Source organism: Salmo salar, chromosome ssa16, assembly GCF_905237065.1.
Source record: "Salmo salar chromosome ssa16, Ssal_v3.1, whole genome shotgun sequence".
NCBI classification, from domain to species: Eukaryota; Metazoa; Chordata; class Actinopteri; order Salmoniformes; family Salmonidae; genus Salmo; species Salmo salar.
In genome coordinates, this window is record NC_059457.1 from 71,650,998 (window position 1) to 71,670,013 (window position 19,016).

General features: G+C 42.8%; 3 protein-coding genes across 3 annotated transcripts in view; all 3 read right to left on the minus strand.

The window, feature by feature from the left end:
* Positions 1 to 5,567: 5,567 nt before the first annotated feature.
* Positions 5,568 to 19,016, minus strand: part of LOC106599195 (toll-like receptor 13) — a 31,308-nt gene continuing 17,859 nt past the window's right edge. The window contains exon 2 of the mRNA XM_045697674.1: positions 5,568 to 9,586. Coding sequence (XP_045553630.1) covers positions 6,528 to 9,446 — 2,919 coding nt within the window. The 5' untranslated portion in view covers positions 9,447 to 9,586 and the 3' untranslated portion in view covers positions 5,568 to 6,527. The remainder of the gene's footprint in view (positions 9,587 to 19,016) is intronic.
* Positions 14,337 to 16,383, minus strand: LOC106574538 (toll-like receptor 13). Its single transcript, XM_014150490.2, has one exon. The coding sequence runs from the start codon at positions 15,575 to 15,577 to the stop codon at positions 15,062 to 15,064; it is 516 nt and encodes a 171-aa protein (XP_014005965.1). The 5' UTR covers positions 15,578 to 16,383; the 3' UTR covers positions 14,337 to 15,061.
* Positions 16,550 to 17,994, minus strand: LOC123727868 (leucine-rich repeat-containing G-protein coupled receptor 4-like). Its single transcript, XM_045697675.1, has one exon. It carries the CDS (start codon positions 17,729 to 17,731, stop codon positions 17,147 to 17,149), a length of 585 nt encoding a protein of 194 aa, XP_045553631.1. The 5' UTR covers positions 17,732 to 17,994; the 3' UTR covers positions 16,550 to 17,146.

The window sequence follows — 19,016 nt, forward strand, 5'->3', positions numbered from 1 at the left end:
GACAGAAAACAAGTGGCAGAAAAGAAGAAGCGAGAGAGAGAGTGGGGGGGATGTCGGGCTTGTTTGCTCTCTCTCACAGTTGGACCGAATAAAATACTGATGTTGACCGTATACGGGAACTTTCCGAGAACTGAGATATTTCCTAGAACAAAGAACATTCTGATCCAAACATCAAACGGGTACTAGAATTTAATTAATTTAATGTTCATTTCTTTACCAGAAGCTGCCTCCAACCACTATATCTCATTCATACTTCATAAACTTTATTTCATCCACATGGGACAGAAAAGAAAATGCAATGAAGTGGAAAATCTCTCTCATATGTGTGTGTGTGTGTGTGTGTGTGTGTGTGTGTGTGTGTGTGTGTGTGTGTGTGTGTGTGTGTGTGTGTGTGTGTGTGTGTGTGTGTGTGTGTGTGTGTGTGTGTGTGTGTGTGCGTGTGTGCATGTGTGTAGCAAGAGTGGGAGTAAAGGTGTCATTCTCAGAAAGAATGAAGGAATAGAAATATAATGAGGGATGGCCAGGGGGATGAGTGAGTTAACATAAGTTAGAAGAAGGTTATAGAGAAAACATACTGAAATTGGACTTGTCTTCTCCATCTCACAATTGGACTGAATAAAATACTGACGCTGAACATATAAGGGCACTTCCTGAGAACTGAGACATTCGCTGGCTGAGCTAGCTAGATATTTCTACCCAGAGACCACCAAAGAAAATCCTGATTGGATATTTTTTTCTCTTCAGTTTTAACCTTTCTCTTTCCAACACAAACTGAAGAGATGAATTCAGGTCATACAAATTATTGTGAATATTACATAGAAATTAAAACAGAATTTAGTTTGAAATATATCAATACAATTATAAATCCTTAGGCTTTTTCTGAAGGCATAGAAAGCCCTCGCGGTTCCCCACTGCAGAATGTCTCTCTCAATTCCTTGTTCAAGGAAGATGACTAAACCAGAGTTCTCAGACACACTTCTGTCTCCTTTGTGTAATAACAGTTTGTGTCCACTAGATGACAAAGTATACAAAGGAATGTGTTAGTAAAGAAAGGTCAGAAAGCAAATCTAATGCAGCATAGAACTTTCAAGATGATACGTGTTTGATTATTGAGTCAGGGAGAGAGTTATTTTATTCAGATTCAGATCAGATTGTTTAATAGTCACATGAACAGGGTTGCAGGTGTGATTGCAGGGTACAGTGAAAATCTTAGGCTTCAACCTCCAACATGCAGAACCAGTGAAATAACATAATGAAAAGGGTGATAAAAACAATAGAAATAGCACTATGTACATAATAACAACAATGGCATGCATGGTTAGATCATCTGTGAAGACAAGAGCTTCATGGGAAAGTGTTCAGTGATTTACAAAGCAGGTATGAGAGAAGTATTCACAGACGTCATAGCAGACATAGTCCTTATTCGTGAGCCAGAACTGATACCACATTGTGATACCACAGTAGATCTACCTTGCTTGTATGTTCTTTATGATATCATATAACTAATATGGATAATGTTTCCCTTTGTGCACTGACTTTCCCCTTGTTATTGTTCTATTTATCATTAGAAGCATAAAGAAGGGTGTCCTGGGGGATGATTTAACAAAAGTGAATGAGGAAGTGAGACGGTTCTACATGGAACCAAAAGGGTTCTACTTGAAACCAAAAAGGGTTCTACCTGGAACCAAAATGTTTTTCCTATGGGGACAGCTGAAGAACCCTTTTGGAACCATTTTTTCTAAGAGTGTACCATGCCATTTATTCCGTTCCAGTCATTACAGTGAGCCCATCCTCCTCAATCAAGGTGTTGCAAGCCTCCTGTGATAAGGACCTGTCTGCCACCTCTAGGGCAGTAGCCAGAGAGGCCCCACTGCCCATCTCCGGCATCACCAAAGCCCCATACACTACCCACCATTGCGACCTGTACGCTCTCGTTGGTTGGCCCTCGCTTCATACTCGTCGCCAAACCCACTGGCTAAAGGTTATCTTCAAGTTTCTGCTAGGTAACGCCCCGCCTTATCTCAGCTCACTGGTCACCATAGCAGCACCCACTTGTAGCACACGCTCCAGCAGGTATATCTCACTGGTCAACCCCAATGCCAATTCCTCCTTTGGTCGTCTTTCCTTCCAGTTCTCTGCTGCCAATGACTGGAACGAACTGCAAAAATCTCTGAAGCTAGAGACTCATATCTCCCTCACTAGCTTTAAGCACCAGCTGTCAGAGCAGCTCACATCACTGCACTTGTACATAGCCCATCTGTAAACAGCCCATCTATCTACCTACCTCATCCCCATACTGTATTTATTTATTTATCTTGCTCCTTTGTACCCCAGTATATCTACTTGCACATTCATCTTCTGCACATCTACCATTCCAGTGTTTAATTGCTATATTGTAATTACTTCGCCACCATGGCCTATTTATTGCCTTAACTTACCTCTTTTGCACTCACTGTATATAGACTTTTTGTTTTCTTTTGTTCTACTGTATGTTTTGTTTATTCCATGTGTAACTCTGTGTTGTTGTATGTGTCGAATTGCTATGCTTTATCTTGGCCAAGTCGCAGTTGCAAATGAGAACTTGTTCTCAACTAGCATACCTGGTTAAATAAAGATGAAATAAAAATAAAGAAAATTTTAAAAATCAAGGAAGGCATGATGACATCAAAGTGTATGTGGGCTCTGAGTAGTACCACTATGAGACACCCAGGCTCCTGGCTTTCAGCAAGATCCACCCAGAGCCTAACAAAATCCTCCCAGACATGATGGGCTGTGTGGAATAGGAGTCAGTGTGTGTGCGATCTCTGTTCGATGAAAAACAACTGTGAACATCTGTACAACATGGTGTCTTATTGGAATATTATCCAAACCTGCTGTCAAAACATTTAATCACGTGTTAACTCAAACAACACAACACACAAGTCACTCGAACAATGTTCTTTGAACGCTTCAATTTATACTTTATTATCACATTTTATTCGAACATTTTGTATGACAGATATCAAAATATACAAATAAAATGAAATAGTGTGATTATATTGCATTAATTTAGTAACAAAATCAAGAAAATCTATGACAAGGAAAAAAGAAGCAAATATGATCATGAATTGGCTTATTCAATTTCCTATTACAAATATAAGCATTTCTTACCCTCTTAAAAAAATGATTTGATAAAATATTGAATTTGCCCTTTACTACTATAGCCCATAGAAACGCATTGAATAACATACTCATCCAATAAAAAAAAAGACTGTCCAAAAATAAATCATACGAAATAAGGTTGTTGAAGTGTCTGTCCCAGTGGTTAATTTTGCCTTTAGTTAACAGAAAGAAAAGTAATGTGAAAAAGTAAATTTTTAAGGTGGGACTAATATTCTAAGAGTTGATTTGGGTTGGGTCGGCCCGGGTTAATGGTTTGCATAACATTGTAAACTATGTTTGAGACCAACGAGTGGCCTTGGCTGTGTGAGATGCGTGCCAGTTTCTCACAGAACTAGAATGAGATTCACTTTCTATGACCTCTCTCCCTCTCTCTACTCTGATAGACATGAGCCTGCAACTCACATCTCTCATTTATTTCTTTACAGAATCATAGCCATGCGAAGGATTCTGAACGAACTGCAGCACCCTTGATACATTTAAATACATTTGCCAAAGTTGTATTACTACTGCTGTCTGTTCAGACATGAATTAAATCATTCCGAATGGCCTACTACACCATGACAATAATTTATAATTTAGCGACAGAGGCTCAGTAGCTGTGGATTGTGACCTAATAAACAAGGAATAGCCTACAGTCGGGAACACGTGGCAAATCTGTCAGTGAAAAAACACCACGCAGACAAAACAGGCCTTTCGCAATATTTCAACTACAATCAAGCGAAAACACAGGTTGTAAAGCAAATGACTCCTGCTGAAAAGAGAAAATGATGTAGGCTACCAAAATATTTGATCAACTTCGAAATATTATTTTTACAAAAGAGAGAGCGAGAGAGAGACAGGCTTTTGGCACGAGCATCGGCCATCACCAGCGAGTTAGCTGGGTGAGTCAGTGAAACTGGAAAGCATTTTTAGGACTATAATTTCCTCTGCATATTGTAGCCTACAATATATGTCTTCACACAACTAGGCCTAGACTATTGATGGATTCTAGACAAGGTCGTTTTTAATTGATCTCAGATTCTCAGTTTGTCAAAGTAGCCTGTTATTTTGATTATTTGTGTGGTGTTAAAAATGACTCTGGCAAAGTCTCCAGTCAGGTAAAATGACATAGAATTCCATGAAATGCATTTATAAAATGCCAACATTTTCCCGGACCCTAGGGTACTAAAAATGTTCTTCTATAAGTGCCTCAATTCTACTGCTCTATGCCACTATGCAAATGTGATGATATGCATGCAATGCTTTATTATAAATGTAATTCATTTTTTTCATTCGTTCCGATACCTTAGAACTCCCCAGGTCACCTGACTCTCGCTCTCACATTTTGTTCCGGCACCTCCCGATTTACAAATGAAGCACTGGTCTCGCCAATATCTAGGGGATATAAGAACTCCACCTTCCACTGCAGATGCAGAAGACCAACATAGACGGTTGCAAACCTGGTCTCAGAGCATTTCCTATTATTCTGTATGTACAGTGCATTTGGAAAGACACCTTGACTTTTTATTCAGACACCTTGACTTTTTCTACATTTTGTTACATTACAGCCTTATTTTAAAATGGATTGAACAGTTTTTTCCCCCTCATCAATCTACACACAATGCCCCATAATGACAAAGCAAAAACAGCTTGTTTGAAATGTTTGCAAATACATTCAATTTTTTTTAAACTGAAATATCACGTTTACATAAGTATTGAGACCCTTTACTCAATACTTTGTTGAAGCGCCTTTGTCAGTGATTACAGCCTAGAGTCTTCTTGGGTATGACGCTTCAAGCTTGGCACACCTGTATTTGGGGAGTTTCTCCCATTCCTCTCTGCAGATCCTCTCAAGCTCTGTCAGGTTGGATGGGGAGTGTTGATGCACAGCTATTTTCAGGTCTCTCCAGAGATATTCGATCGGGTTCAAGTCCGGGCTCTGGCTGGGCCACTCAAGGACATTCAGAGACTTGTCCCGAAGTCACTCCTGCATTGTCTTGGCTGTGTGCTTAGGGTCGTTGTCCTGTTGGAAGGTGAACCTTCACCCCAGTCTGAGATCCTGAGTGCTCTGAAGCAGGTTTTCATCAAGGATCTCTCTGTACTTTGATCCGTTCATCTATGCCTCCATCCTGACTAATCTCCCAGTCCTTGCCGCTGAAAAACATCCCCACAGGGTTGAATTCTAGAGCTCTGTCAGAGTGACCAACGGGTTCTTGGCCATCTCCCTGAGCAAGGCCCTTTTCCCCTGATTGCTCAGTTCGACCCTGCGGCCAGCTCTAGGAAGTCTTGGTGGTTCCAAACTTCTTCCTTTAAGAATGATGGAGGCCACTGTGTTCTTGTGGACATTCAATGCTGCAGAAATGTTTTGGTACCCTTCCCCAGATCTGTGCCTCAAAACAATCCTGTCTCGGAGCGCTACAGACAATTCCTTTGACCTCTTGGCTTGGTTTTTGCTCTGATATGCACTGTCAACTGTGGGACCTATATAGACAGGTGTGTGCCTTTCCAAATCATGTCCAATCAATTGAATTTACCACATGTGGACTCCAGTCAAGTTGTAGAAACATCTCAAGGATGATCAATTGAAACTGGATGCACCTGAGCTCAATTTTGAGTCTCATAGCAAAGGGTCTGAATCCTTACGTAAAAGGTATTTCTGTTTTTTTAGGTAAAACCTTCAAAAAACCTAATGTTGCTTTGTCATTATGGAGTAATGGGTGTAGATTGATGAGGATTTTTTTTTAAATACATTTATTAATAATAAGGCTGTAACGTAACAAAATGTGGGCAACCTTAACCCCTAACCCTAACCCCTAGCCTAGCTAACATTAGTGAATTAGCTAACATTAGCAAGCTAGCTAACATTAACCACCTAGCCACCTAGCTAGATTTCATAACATATATTATGTTTTGCAAATTTGTCACATATTGTAAGTTTTGTATTAATACATACCATACTAAACATATCATACTAAATTTGGCCTCGAAGATATATGTACAGAATAATATGAATTGCTCTGAGACCAGTTTGTCGGAAGCAGCGGACTGAGAACCAGCTCATGCAAAAAACCTGATAGCTTAAACTGACTTTGATGGGGATTTTTTTTATTATGTTACTTAGATTGACCCATCAATACTCTTAGGAACTTCTTAAAGATGCACTCCAGGATGATAAGCACAGCAAAATTGTAACATACCGTATAGTACGAAATAAATTCGTAACATATCATAAGAATAGGTAAAAAAACACTTCAGATGGCGTAATACACAAAAAACAGTGACCACTTTTGGCTCGTGAGCACCACTTTTAAAACTACTGGCTGAAATTGTACAAATTGTACAGAAGGTTCAGAGTGTGATGGTTGTTTCAAATCAAGGTTTCACTATCACAGAGCCTGCACACCAGAGAGGATGGGATTTTCCTCAGAAGAGCCGTCCTTGGTCTCTAAAGCCAGCCGTAGTTGCTGCCAGAAGACCCCGGTTTGCTCCCCAGTTCTGGGCCAGCTCAAGTAGGTGCGTCTCTTCACCAGCTTCCTCATCCGGTGGTAGGGTGACAGCTGGTGGGTAGGGATCTCCTCCAGGAACACCAGAATCAGGACGTCCTTCTGCTCATCAAAGAGCCGGAAGCTGGCCACCTGGATCTCCCGGGAGCACCACTCACTCTCCAGGTAGCGGCGGCTGATCACACAGATGGTCTTGCGGCTTCCGTAGATGCCTTCCATAATGTTGTCTATGATTGGTTTTCCTGGCTGGAAGTCCCGGTGGTGGAGACACAGCTTCCAGCCCTGCTCTCCCTCCAGCTCTGGCAGAAGCTCCCTCAGGACCCAGGGCTCATCGTGGGCGTTGTAGGAGATGAAGGCATCGTATTGACAGCCATGAGGCGTGTGCTTATTCCTTTGCTTGGTGTCATAGAGGAAAGCCAGGAAGAGGTAATAGCCATAAACTACCTGCCATTTCAAGAAGTGGTAGGCAAAGGATGCTACCAGGGTGAGGAGGACCAGAGTAGTGGTAGAGATGTAGCAGTGAAGTCCAAAGTGTACTGTACAGAACTGAAGCTCAACATCCAACAGCTTGGTGTCCTTTAGATCGGCAGGATAGTTGCAGGTAAATTCTCCTGCACCAACAACTTGTGTTTGGTTGTCGTTCTCCATCCAATGGACAAACCAAGCATCGCTGCAGCCACAGGTGAAAGCATTATCTTGCATGTCCAGGTATGTCAAGGCAGGGAGAGAATGCAACACTGTCTCATTGACTACTGTTATGTCGTTCTTGCTCACCTGCAAGAAAGTGACTCTACTGAGGTTTGCTCCTATGAGGAAATCTAAGGACTGAAGTCGGGCTTTGGACAGGTACAGGCTGTTGAGTCTTGGGATTGGGTGAAACAGCTTTAGAGTGATGGCTGTGAACTCATTCTTACTGATATCAAGGAACCACAACTGGGGTGTGTGAATGAATGTGTCTGGGTGCAGCTCCTTAATATTAAGACTCCCTGCTTGGAATGACAATAAAGATTTCAGTCCTTCAAGGAAGTTGATAGGTAGATGAGACAGTCCCTTGTGACGCTGACTAAATATCCTGAGGTCCTCCAGAGATGTCAGATGAGAGAATGGTGGAGGGTTTAGTTTATCATCATTTACATATGTGATGTAATTACAGGATATATCAAGACTTTTTAAAAGTGGGAGTCCCGTGAGCACAGTATTTCTTATGGCTATTTGAGTGATCTTATTTGAGCACAGTAGAAGATCTGTCAGGTTGACCAATCCCTCAAAGGCTCCATTTTCCATACTAGCAATCTGATTGTCAAATAAAAACAGATTATTGAGTGATGTTAAGCTTTTAAACTCTCCTTTTCTGATAGAGCTCAGTTTATTGCTTGCCAAACTCAAAGTCTGAAGTTTGTGCAAACCATTCATGAAGGCATCATTCAAGGTCAGGATTTTGTTTGATCCCAGTTTAAGGAGCCTTAATTCTTTCAAATCCTGGAAAACACATCCCGGAAGGTTGGGGATTTGATTGTGGAAAAGAAAGAGTTGTGTGAGTCCTGTAAGATTGGAGAAATCTGAGCAGCCTAGTTTATTGATGATATTGAAGCTGAGATCCAAGATCTTCAGTTTAGGTAGATTTCTTGTGGCCTTTGGCACAGAAGAAAGCCTATTGTGGCCCAGTTTCAAAGTACTTAATTGCTCTATTGATCTGAATGAAAAGTCAGACAGCTGAGTAAGACCAGTATCTGATATGTCCACTTCTGTCGTATGTTTACATGACTGCAGAAATTCCTCAGAGAGATTACCTATGTTGTTATATTCTAGTCGGAGCACGCTGAGTGTAGGTATATGGCAGGCAATATCAGTGAGAGCCTTGATCTTGAGCCTTGAGCCATTGACGAGGTCATTCAATCTCAGATGGACTAAGGAGGAGTTGACAGTCTGCAGTACCATACCCATCCTCTCGAAAGACATCTCAATGCCGCTCAAGTTGAGACGATTGACGTTTCTCAGAAAAGACCTGTCCAGGACATCCCATTCCATGTGTCCAAGTTGGCCACAGTAGGCGATGTCTATCACCTCAAGGTAAGGAAGAACATCTGCCGTGATCCTGAAGATTCCCAATGGATTCCTGGATAAATCCAACAGCCTCAGCTCTATAGAAGTGTTTGATATTTCCTGTGACTGGAAAGAGGTGAATCTGTTGCTCCCAATGTACAGCTCATGTAAGTGTGGTAATTGTACGATGGGCTGAACATCCTTCATATTATAAAGGTTGTTATTGGTTAAATTCACTGTCTTCAAACTGGAGAGAGGCTGAAAGGATGAGGAGCTGATGGTTGCAATGAGGTTGTTGTCCAGATGTAGCAGGGAGAGGTTGACCAGGCCCTGAAACAAATGGTCTGACAGGGTTGTGAGTCTGTTATGAGCCAAACCCAGTTCCTGAAGAGCCTCTAGGTATCCAAGAGCCCCATCGTCCACTTGAGAGATCTGGTTTCTGGACATATTTAGAATTTTTAGGTTTGATAGGCCTTTAAAATCCAACTTTTTAATCTTGGAAATCTTATTCATGGCCAAGTCTAAATTGATTACTTTCCGCGGAATATATATTGGTATGACTTCAAGATTCCTGTTATAACAGAGTACTTTCATGTTAGAGGGGTCAAAGAGGTTCCCCCGGATTGTGCAGTTTTTCAAGAAGTACCCACATACTGGATCAGCTAGACCCCAGCAATACATCAGGAAACAAAGAAAGAGTCTCAGCTGAGAGAATGTAGACCCACTTTGTTTTCCCGGCATGGTTATCTTGAGTGTCATCGTGTTAGAGGCTTCCCACTGGGCACACACTGGTTGAATCAATGTTATTTCCACCTAATTTCAATGAAATGACGTTGAACCAACGTGGAATAGACGTTGAATTGACGTCTGTGCCCAGTGGATTGACGTCTTCTTCAGTTCTAGAGTAAATAACAAAGAAAAATATAGTGACTAACTGTTACATGATTTTGGTGCTGGAAATATTACATAATTAGACAAGCTAATTAAATTGCAATAACATTGATAGCTGTTGGTATTGTGGTCCTCAAAATAGCTGACAGATTATTAATGGTAGGTAATCCAATATATCAAAATAGCTCACAAAAAGTTTGCTTTACTGATAAAGACAAACTATATTAGAGAGGAAAAAAGAAGACCACTATCAAATTATAAATGAGTAGATAAGGGTAAAAAAATATCTGAATAATAGAAAACACAAAACATGTATCATATTTTTTAGTAGCAAAAGACAATGAAAAACATAGCCAAAATACGTGGTAATTATTTTTACTCACAATTTTCAGAGGACAATCACAGTGAACACTAGTGCAGCATAGGACTGTAATCACCTGAGTCGCGGTCCTACCACCCTGCTCCAAAGAGCACTTCCCTGACGTTTTACTTCACTATATTAAAACCCTTTGTTAAAATAATAGTCTTAGTCTTGGATAACTTTTTGACTTGTAAGCACAGATACAGCACAAAGTGACTGGGTAGACTAAACACACCGCGTTGAGAGAGAGAGAGAGAGAGAGAGAGAGAGAGAGAGAGAGGAAATGTGTCATTCTCATTATTTTGGGGGCAACAGATGAGGAAGTGAGAAGAAAGTTATTGAGCAAACATCCCAAAATTAGACTAGACACATCGCGAAGATAAAGGGAGGGGGGAGAGAGAGAGAGAGAGAGAGAGAGAGAGAGAGAGAGAGAAAATATGTCATTCTCATTATTTTGGGGGGAACAGATGAGGAAGTGAGAAGAAAGTTATTGAGCAAACATCCCAAAATTAGACTAGACACATCGCGAAGATAAAGGGAGGGGGGGAGAGAGAGAGAGAGAGAGAAACAGAAATAGAGTGGTCACACCCACTGAATATACCCTGGTATAGAAAGACCCACACACTGTCATGCTCAATGCAAACTGTGAAATGGAATGGAACATACTAAAAGCTGTACATACCACAAATGTTGGAATACACTTAACCGTACTGCATAGACAGTATTACAAGGAAACAACTTACTCAATGGCATAAACCATATAATCTCTGTCTGGTTCGCATTAACCTGGAGTTATTCAGCTACAGCTCAGGCAAACCAACCTGGAGAATGTCAAGCATTAATCTTTCATGACATCCATTCATTTCACCACTTTGATTAATGCTTGACATTAATGATGATTTTATTTGATCCACAGGTGAAAGGAAAGAAAATGGAATAAAGGGAGATAGAAGTACATGTCTTTCTCATATCAAGGTGTGTGTGTTCAACCTGGCTTCAGGACAATTCGTAGGATTTGGTATGTTGATTTTCTCCCTCCATTTAGTATGTGTCACGACTCCTACCGTAGGTGGCTCCCCCTCCTGTTCAGGTGGCACTCGGCGGTCGTCGTCGCCGGCCTACTAGCTGCCACTGATTTCCTTTTCCCCCTTTTTGTTGATTGTGTGCACCTGTTTTTGGTTTGGGCTGATTAGCTGGGCTATTTTAGCCAGGAGGCCCACCTGCTCTGTGTGCGGGATTGTTTGGTACTGTATTGCTTGTGTATGCATTTTTGAAGTGCGAGTGTGTATGGTGCACCGACCTGGTTTTGTCCCATGTGTTTGGGCACGTTGGTTTTGGTGTGCGCTCTAGTTCGCTGTTGGGGCGGCTTGTGTTTTGCCGTTGTGTGTTAAATAAATAACACTACCCTGTATTCTCTGCCTCCTGCTCCTGACTCTGCACCCACTACGCCCTAGCGTTACAGTATGATATATTGTGTGTGTGTACACACCAATGAGTGTATACACAACTATGACTGTATAGTGTACTCCCACTGACACTGTTAGAATACTCTATTTTAAAGTTGGGGGAGTTCTCATCGCTGCTGCTGAGCAGAGCAGAGCGGGTACCCCCACATATTAAATCAACCACGCCTGGTCTCGACTAGTCCGACGGCCATATTGAATGTCTTCACCAATCGCCTTACGGTGGATCTCAATTGCACGGTTTTCTCACTCATGTCCGTTTAACAGGCTTCATGAGAAAATTGGAGGCGACAAGAGTTCATTTAATATAGTCGTTTAGTTTACAGCGTGGATAACCCGAAAGCATTAAATACTCAGGATTTTGTCGGTCTTTGAAGCCGTAGTCCTTCACCAGAGGTGAGTTTGTCTGTCTCCTTAGAAGAGCTTCTGCAAGCTGATGAAAAAGGGGCGATGTTTGTGTACTCTGCGTGTTGTAAAAGTTGGCTAAGGCAGGCCTTAATTTTAAACTATTACTGATACGTGTGAGAGAATTAACAGTCTTTGTCTTTTGGGAGATAAGCTACTTTTATTATTTGCGCAGTAAGAGTTTGCACTTAGATGAAAGCACAACATCAGGCTCTGGGACACGCGGTCACATCTGTCTCGCGAAGATTTCAAAACCTGACTTAACTTATCTTGTTTGCATTAACGTTTTTGTTAGTCTGGCATGCACTGCCTCGTGTTATTAGACCTGAAACGTAGCCTATAATATAATTCCAGTTTTCCTTAGCCATAGTGTATCATTATTAGCAAGTATAATTTTGTTTCATTAGTATGGTTAACCTGTTACAATGTAGCATTGGCGCGTTTCGAAGGTTGTCATCTATTGCAAAGGGAGGCGGGCTGGTGAGTAGTGTAACCAGTGTTGCAATGATTGAAACAATATTGCTCGACATAAATTACAGTCTAGGCTACAAATAATTATGTTACTTTCTACAGGCGGCCAATACTTAAGTAACGTTACCCCAGTGCCATAAACACCGGTCCTACCCAACGTTTTTTCCACATGACCATATTTTTTCCCACAAAATAATCAGCAGCTTTACATCGGTGCGTTCAGGCACACCCATCTATGATACTAAACTTAATTCAATTTACCATCTGTTTGAAACATATGTAAAGGGACGTTAATGCCAATAATCTGCTGGATTTGGTTGCTTTGAATTGCATACAAGTTGGCCAGTCAGTTAGATTTTTACCCAATGCCGGATCCCATCAATGGTAAGGAACATGCACTTAAAATGAACCAAATATTGGGAGTGTTTGCCCGCGACTCAATGCACTGCATCAGAGGTGCAAAACAATGTTATAACTTATCACTGACAGTCTGATCACGATATTCGTTATTGTTAGTGTCGTGGCAAGGAAACCAAACACGGAGCAGATTTACCTTCTCTCCATCTTATCCCTCCCTTACCCAAAAGGCTCAGGCTTTTCTGTTTACATCTATGCGGGCCGGCACCCGTGTCTCACTGGGCCATTACATTTACATTTACATTTTAGTCATTTAGCAGACGCTCTTATCCAGAGCGACTTACAGTAGTGAATGCATACATTTCATACAATTTCATACATTTTTTTCTGTGCTGGCCCCCCGTGGGAATCGAACCCACAACCCTGGTGTTGCAAACACCATGCTCTACCAACTGAGCTACAGGGAAGGCCAAGGCCATGGCTCCAGCTGACCTGGAAATCATAACATATTGTACGTTTTGCAATAATACATTAATACATACCATTCCAAACGTAACATATCATACCAAATTTAGTTTCTTGGATTTACGAACAGAATAACATGAAATGCTCTGGGACCAGGTTGGCGGATGCGGTGGATTGAGAAGCAGCCCATGCAAAAAAAAACTGATATCTCTAGTTTAAACCCGATGCAAGACCCACTGGTTGATGCTTATTTATAAAACCCTCATAGGCCTCACTCCCCCGATCTGAGATACCTACTGCAAGCCTCATCCTCCACATACAACATCCGTTCTGCCAGTCACATTCTGTTAAAGTGCCCCAAAGAACACACATCCCTGGGTCGCTCCTCTTTTCAGTTCGCTGCTGCTAGCGACTGGAATGAGCTGCAAAAACCACTCAAACTGGACAGTTTCATCTCCATCTCTACATTCAAAGACTCAATCATGGACACTCTTACTGACACTTGTGGCTGCTTCGCGTGATGTATTGTTATCTCTACCTTCTTGCCCTTTGTGCTGTTGTCTGTGCCCAACAATCTTTGGCCGATGTTTGTGCTGCTACCATGTTGTGTCGCTACCGTGTTGTTGACATGTTGTGTTGCTATCATGCTGTGTTATGTGTTGCTGACCTGCTTTGTTGTTGTCCTAGGTCTCGCTTTATGTAGTGTTGCGGTGTCTCTCTTATCGTGATGTGTTTTGTAAAAAAAAATGGTAAATAAGAATTTGTTCTTAACTGACTTGCCAAGTTAAATAAAGGTTAAATAAATAGAAAATATTTATAATACAAATTTACAACAACAAAAAATGGTGACCACTTTTGGCTTGTGAGCACCACAAGTCTGAGAGTGCATCTTTGATACTCACATAAATATGTAGCGGGTCTTTTATGCACCACAGCAGAACCAAGAAATGAAGAGCGACACCACGGCTGGCTTTTAGGCTTTTATGTTGATCTGCAACAGTATTGTGAAAAGACAGGAAAGGAACACATCAGTCTCCAATGCACCATCTGACAAGTTGTTCTTTCTCTCTGTGTTTTCTCGGACTCACACAATCACACTCATACATAAAGCCATAATGTATACTATAAAATAATAACCTGTCCTTAATACAAAGAATGTATAATCTTAATTCTTAGACAATAGAACCATACCTGCAATAGTATTGTGAAAAGACAGGACAGGAACACATCAGTCTCCAATGCACCATCTGACAAGTTGTTCTACACAGGAGCATGAAGGTAAAACACATATCCTGTCTCACATCCCCAATACACTGCTGGGTGCTTTCAGTGTTGACAGTACCAAAATACAACAACTCATGTACAAAAACACTGCAGCACTTTTAGCACTCTGTAAACTATATTAATAACAACAATAAAACTCTTAAAGTTACATGTTTCAATAGTCTCACACTCCCTTATAACAATATCTACAGCATTAACCTTGGGATATTTTATTTATTTCACGTTATGGACTTCTACAAAGGAGTAATCTGCAACACATACCTTTCTCTCAGGGTATTTTCGGACTGAGGAGAACGGGAGCTACGGGTAGTACCAGGGTGTTAGTAGGTGTCGCAAGCACCCAGATCAAATAAAATACATTTAATGAAACAAAACCCAAAGATGTTAACATCATTCAGCTACTGTAGCTGCCTACCTAACATCAACAGGTAGCACCAGTAGTGCAACAATTAAAAATAGACACCAAAAGTATCTGACTCCCCCTTCTGTCTGAACTTGGAATATTCCTGTTCGCGGGCTTTGGCCACTGACCCTCAACCTGGTTCTTCTGTTCTGCTGTTCTGCGTTGTGTACTATTCTAATCATTTGAAGTTTGATGGAATAACCATTTTAACTCTACTACAAATATACAGAAAAGGTTCAGAGTGTGATGGTTGTTTCAAATCAAGGTTTCACTATCACAGAGCCTGCACCTCAGAGAGGATGGGATTTTCCTCAGCAGGGCCGTCCTTGGTCTCTAAAGCCAGCCGTAGTTGCTGCCAGAAGACCCCGGTTTGCTCCCCAGCTCTGGGCCAGCTCAGGTATGTGAGTCTCTTCACTAGCTTCCTCATCATGTCGTAGGGTGACAGCTGGTGGGTAGGGATCTCCTCCAGGAACGCAAGAATCAGGACGTCCTTCTGCTCATCAAAGAGCCGGAAGTTGGCCACCTGGATCTCCCGGGAGCACCACTCACTCTCCAGGTAGCGGCGGCTGATCACACAGATGGTCTTGCGGCTTCCGTAGATGCCTTCCATAATGTTGTCTATGATTGGTTTGCCTGGCTGGAAGTCCCGGTGGTGGAGACACAGCTTCCAGCCCTGCTCTCCCTCCAGCTCTGGCAGAAGCTCCATCAGGACCCAGGGCTCATCGTGGGTGTTGTAGGAGATGAAGGCATCGTATTGACAGCCATGAGGAGTGAGCTTATTCCTTTGCATGGTGTCATAGAGGAAATCCAGGAAGAGGTAATAGCCGTAAATTACCTGTCATTTCAGGAAGTGGTAGGCAAAGGATGCTACCAGGGTGAGGAGGACCAGACAAGTGGTAGAGATGTAGTAGTAAAGTCCTAAGTGTACTGTACAGAACTGAAGCTCAACATCCAACAGCTTGGTGCCCTTTAGATCTGCAGGATAGTTGCAGGTAAATTCTCCTGCACCAACAACTTGTGTTTGGTTGTCGCTCTCCATCCAATGGACAAACCAAGCATCGCTGCAGCCACAGGTGAAAGGATTATCTTGCATGTCCAGGTATGTCAAGCCAGGGAGAGAACGCAACACTGTCTCATTGACTACTGTTATGTCATTCTTGCTCACCTGCAATAAAGTGACTACCCAGGTTTGCTCCTATGAGGAAATCTAAGGACTGAAGTCGGGCTTTGGACAAATACATTCTGTTGAGCCTTGGGATTGGGTGAAACAGCTTTGACGTGAGGGCTGTGAACGCATTCTTACTGATATCAAGGAAACACAATCGGGGTGTGTGAATAAGTGTCTCTGGGAGCAGGTTCTTAATATTGAGAAGCCCTGCCTTGAATGCCAATAAAGATTTCAGACCTTCAAGGAAGTTGATAGGTAGACGAGACAGTCCCTTGTGACGCTGACTATGGATCTGCAGGTTCTCCAGAGATGTCAGATGAGACAAGGGTGGAGGGTCTAATGTATCATCATTTACATATGTGATGTAATTACAGGATATATCAAGAGTTCTTAAGCGTGGAAGTCCCGTGAGCGCAGTATTTCTTATGTCTATTTGAGTGATCTTATTTGAGCTCAGTTTAAGTTCTGTAAGGTTGACCAATCCCTCAAAGGCTCCATCTTCCAAACTGGCAATCTGATTGTCATATAAAAGTAGAGTCTTGAGTGATGCTAAGCCTTTAAAGTCTCCTTTTCTGATAGAGCTCAGTTTATTGCCTGCCAAATTCAAAGTCTCAAGTTTGTGCAAACCATTCATGAAGGCATTATTCAAGGTCAGGATTTTGTTTGATCCCAGTTTAAAGAACCTTAATTCTTTCAAATCCTGGAAAACACATCCCGGAAGGTTGGGGATTTGATTGTGGAAAAGAAAGAGTTGTGTGAGTCCTGTAAGATTGGATAAATCTGAGCAGCCTAGTTTATTGATGATATTGAAGGTGAGATCCAGGATCTTCAGTGTAGGTAGACTTCTTGTGGTCTTTGGCACGGAAGAAAGCCTATTGTGGCCCAGTTTCAAAGTACTTAATTGCTCTATTGATCTGAATGAAAAGTCAGACAGCTGAGTAAGACCAGTATCTGATATGTCCACTTCTGTTGTATGTTTACATGACTGCAGAAATTCCTCAGAGAGATTACCTATGTTGTTATATTCTAGTCGGAGCACGCTGAGTGTAGGTATATGGCAGGCAATATCAGTGAGAGTCTTGACCTTGAGCATTGAGCCTTTGACGAGGTCATGCAATCTCAGATGGACTAATGAGGAGTTGACAGTCTGCAGCACCATACCCATCCTCTCGAAAGACATCTCAATGCCACTCAAGTAAAACGATTGATGTTTCTCAGAAAAGACCTGTCCAGGACATCCCATTCCATGTGTCCAAGTTGGCCACAGTAGGCGATGTCTATCACCTCAAGGTAAGGAAGAACATCTGCCGTGATCCTGAAGATTCCCAATGGATTCCTGGATAAATCCAACAGCCTCAGCTCTATAGAAGTGTTTGATATTTCCTGTGACTGGAAAGAGGTGAATCTGTTGCTCCCAATGTACATCTCCTGTAAGTGTGGTAATTGTATGATGGGCTGAACTTCCTTCATATTATAAAGGTTGTTCTTGGTTAAATTCAATGTCTTCAAACTGGAGAGAGGCTGAAAGGATGAGGACCCGATGGTTGAGATGAGGTTGTTGTCCAGATGTAGCAGGGGGAGGTTGACCAGGCCCTGAAATAAATTGTTTGGCAGAGTTGTGAGTCTGTTATGAGCCAAACCCAGTTCCTGAAGAGCCTCTAGGTGTCCAAGAGATCCATTGTCCACTTGAGAGATCTGGTTTCTTGACATGTTCAGAATTTGTAGGGTTGAAAGGCCTTTAAAATCCAACTTTCCGATTTTATCAATGTTATTCATTGCCACATCTAAAACGCTTACTTTCCGTGGAATGTCTGTTGTCACAGCTGTCTGAAGGATCGTACCAAAACGCAGCGTGTTCGTAGTTCCACGTCTTTATTTACCATGAAACTGAATGCTATACACTACACACTAGAAATAGCAAAACAACAACTGTAACGCAGCGCAGGCAACAAACACTACTCAAAAATGAACAACCCACACATGGAAAACAGGCTACCTAAATATGGATTTCAATCAGAGACAACGATAGACAGCTGCCTCTGATTGGAAACCATACCTGGCCAACGCATAGAAAAGGAAAACATAGAAATCTAGAAACCCCACAATGAAACAGAATCCCCAAAACACCCCCCTGTCATGCCCTGACCACTCTACTATGGAAATTGACCTCTTACAAGGATCAGGACGTGACAGTACCCCCCCCCCCCGCAAAGGTGCAGACCCCGACTGCACCCAAACAAAACCCAACAAAACAACCCCAAACACAAAGGGTGGGTAGGGAGGGTGACAAAAGTCTATGGCGGCTCTAGTACTACACCCAGAACCCTCCTCTCCCTCCGATCCTCCAGCAACGGAGGTGGCTCCGGCTCAGGGCGTAACCTCCGTTCCGCCCGCAGATCCCTCCGCTTCCATAACACCGACCTGTGGATCATTATCGGAGAAATCGGACTGTAGATCATTACCGGAAGCTCTGTGATGTAATCCGCCGCTGGAGGATCTGGACTGCAGTCCGCCGCTGAAGGCTCTGGGCTGCAGGCCCCCGCTGAAGGCTCTGGGCTGCAGGCCGCCGCTGAAGGCTCTGGGCTGCAGGCCGCCGCTGAAGGCTCTGGGCCTCAGACCGCCTCTGAAGGCCCCGGACTAGGGAGCATCGCTGGAGGCTCCAGACTGGGGAGCGTCGCTGGAGGTTCTGTACGTGGAGCAGGTACAGGGCACTCCGGACTGGGCATGCGCACTGGAGGTCTGGTGCGTGGAACTGGCCTAGGAGGCGCAAGACTGGTTACGCGCACCTCAGGACCAGTGCAGGGAGCAGGAATAGGACACTCCGGACTGGGCATGCGCACTGGAGGTCTGATGCGTGGAACTGGACTAGGTGGTGCCAGACTGGTAGCACGCACCTCAGGGCGAGTGCGGGAAGGAGGCACAGGACGTACCGGACGATGGAGGCGAACTGGAGACCGTGCATGCTGAGCAGGCCTACTCCTTCCTGGCTCAATGACCATCTTCGCCCTACACCGGTGAGGAGCTTGCACCAACCGCACCGGGGTGTGAGTGCGTATGGGCG

Coding starts and splice junctions, on each gene's coding strand:
- LOC106574538 (XM_014150490.2), bottom strand. CDS start 15,577: ATGCAAAGGAATAAGCTCACTCCTCATGGCTGTCAATACGATGCCTTC.
- LOC123727868 (XM_045697675.1), bottom strand. CDS start 17,731: ATGAATAACATTGATAAAATCGGAAAGTTGGATTTTAAAGGCCTTTCA.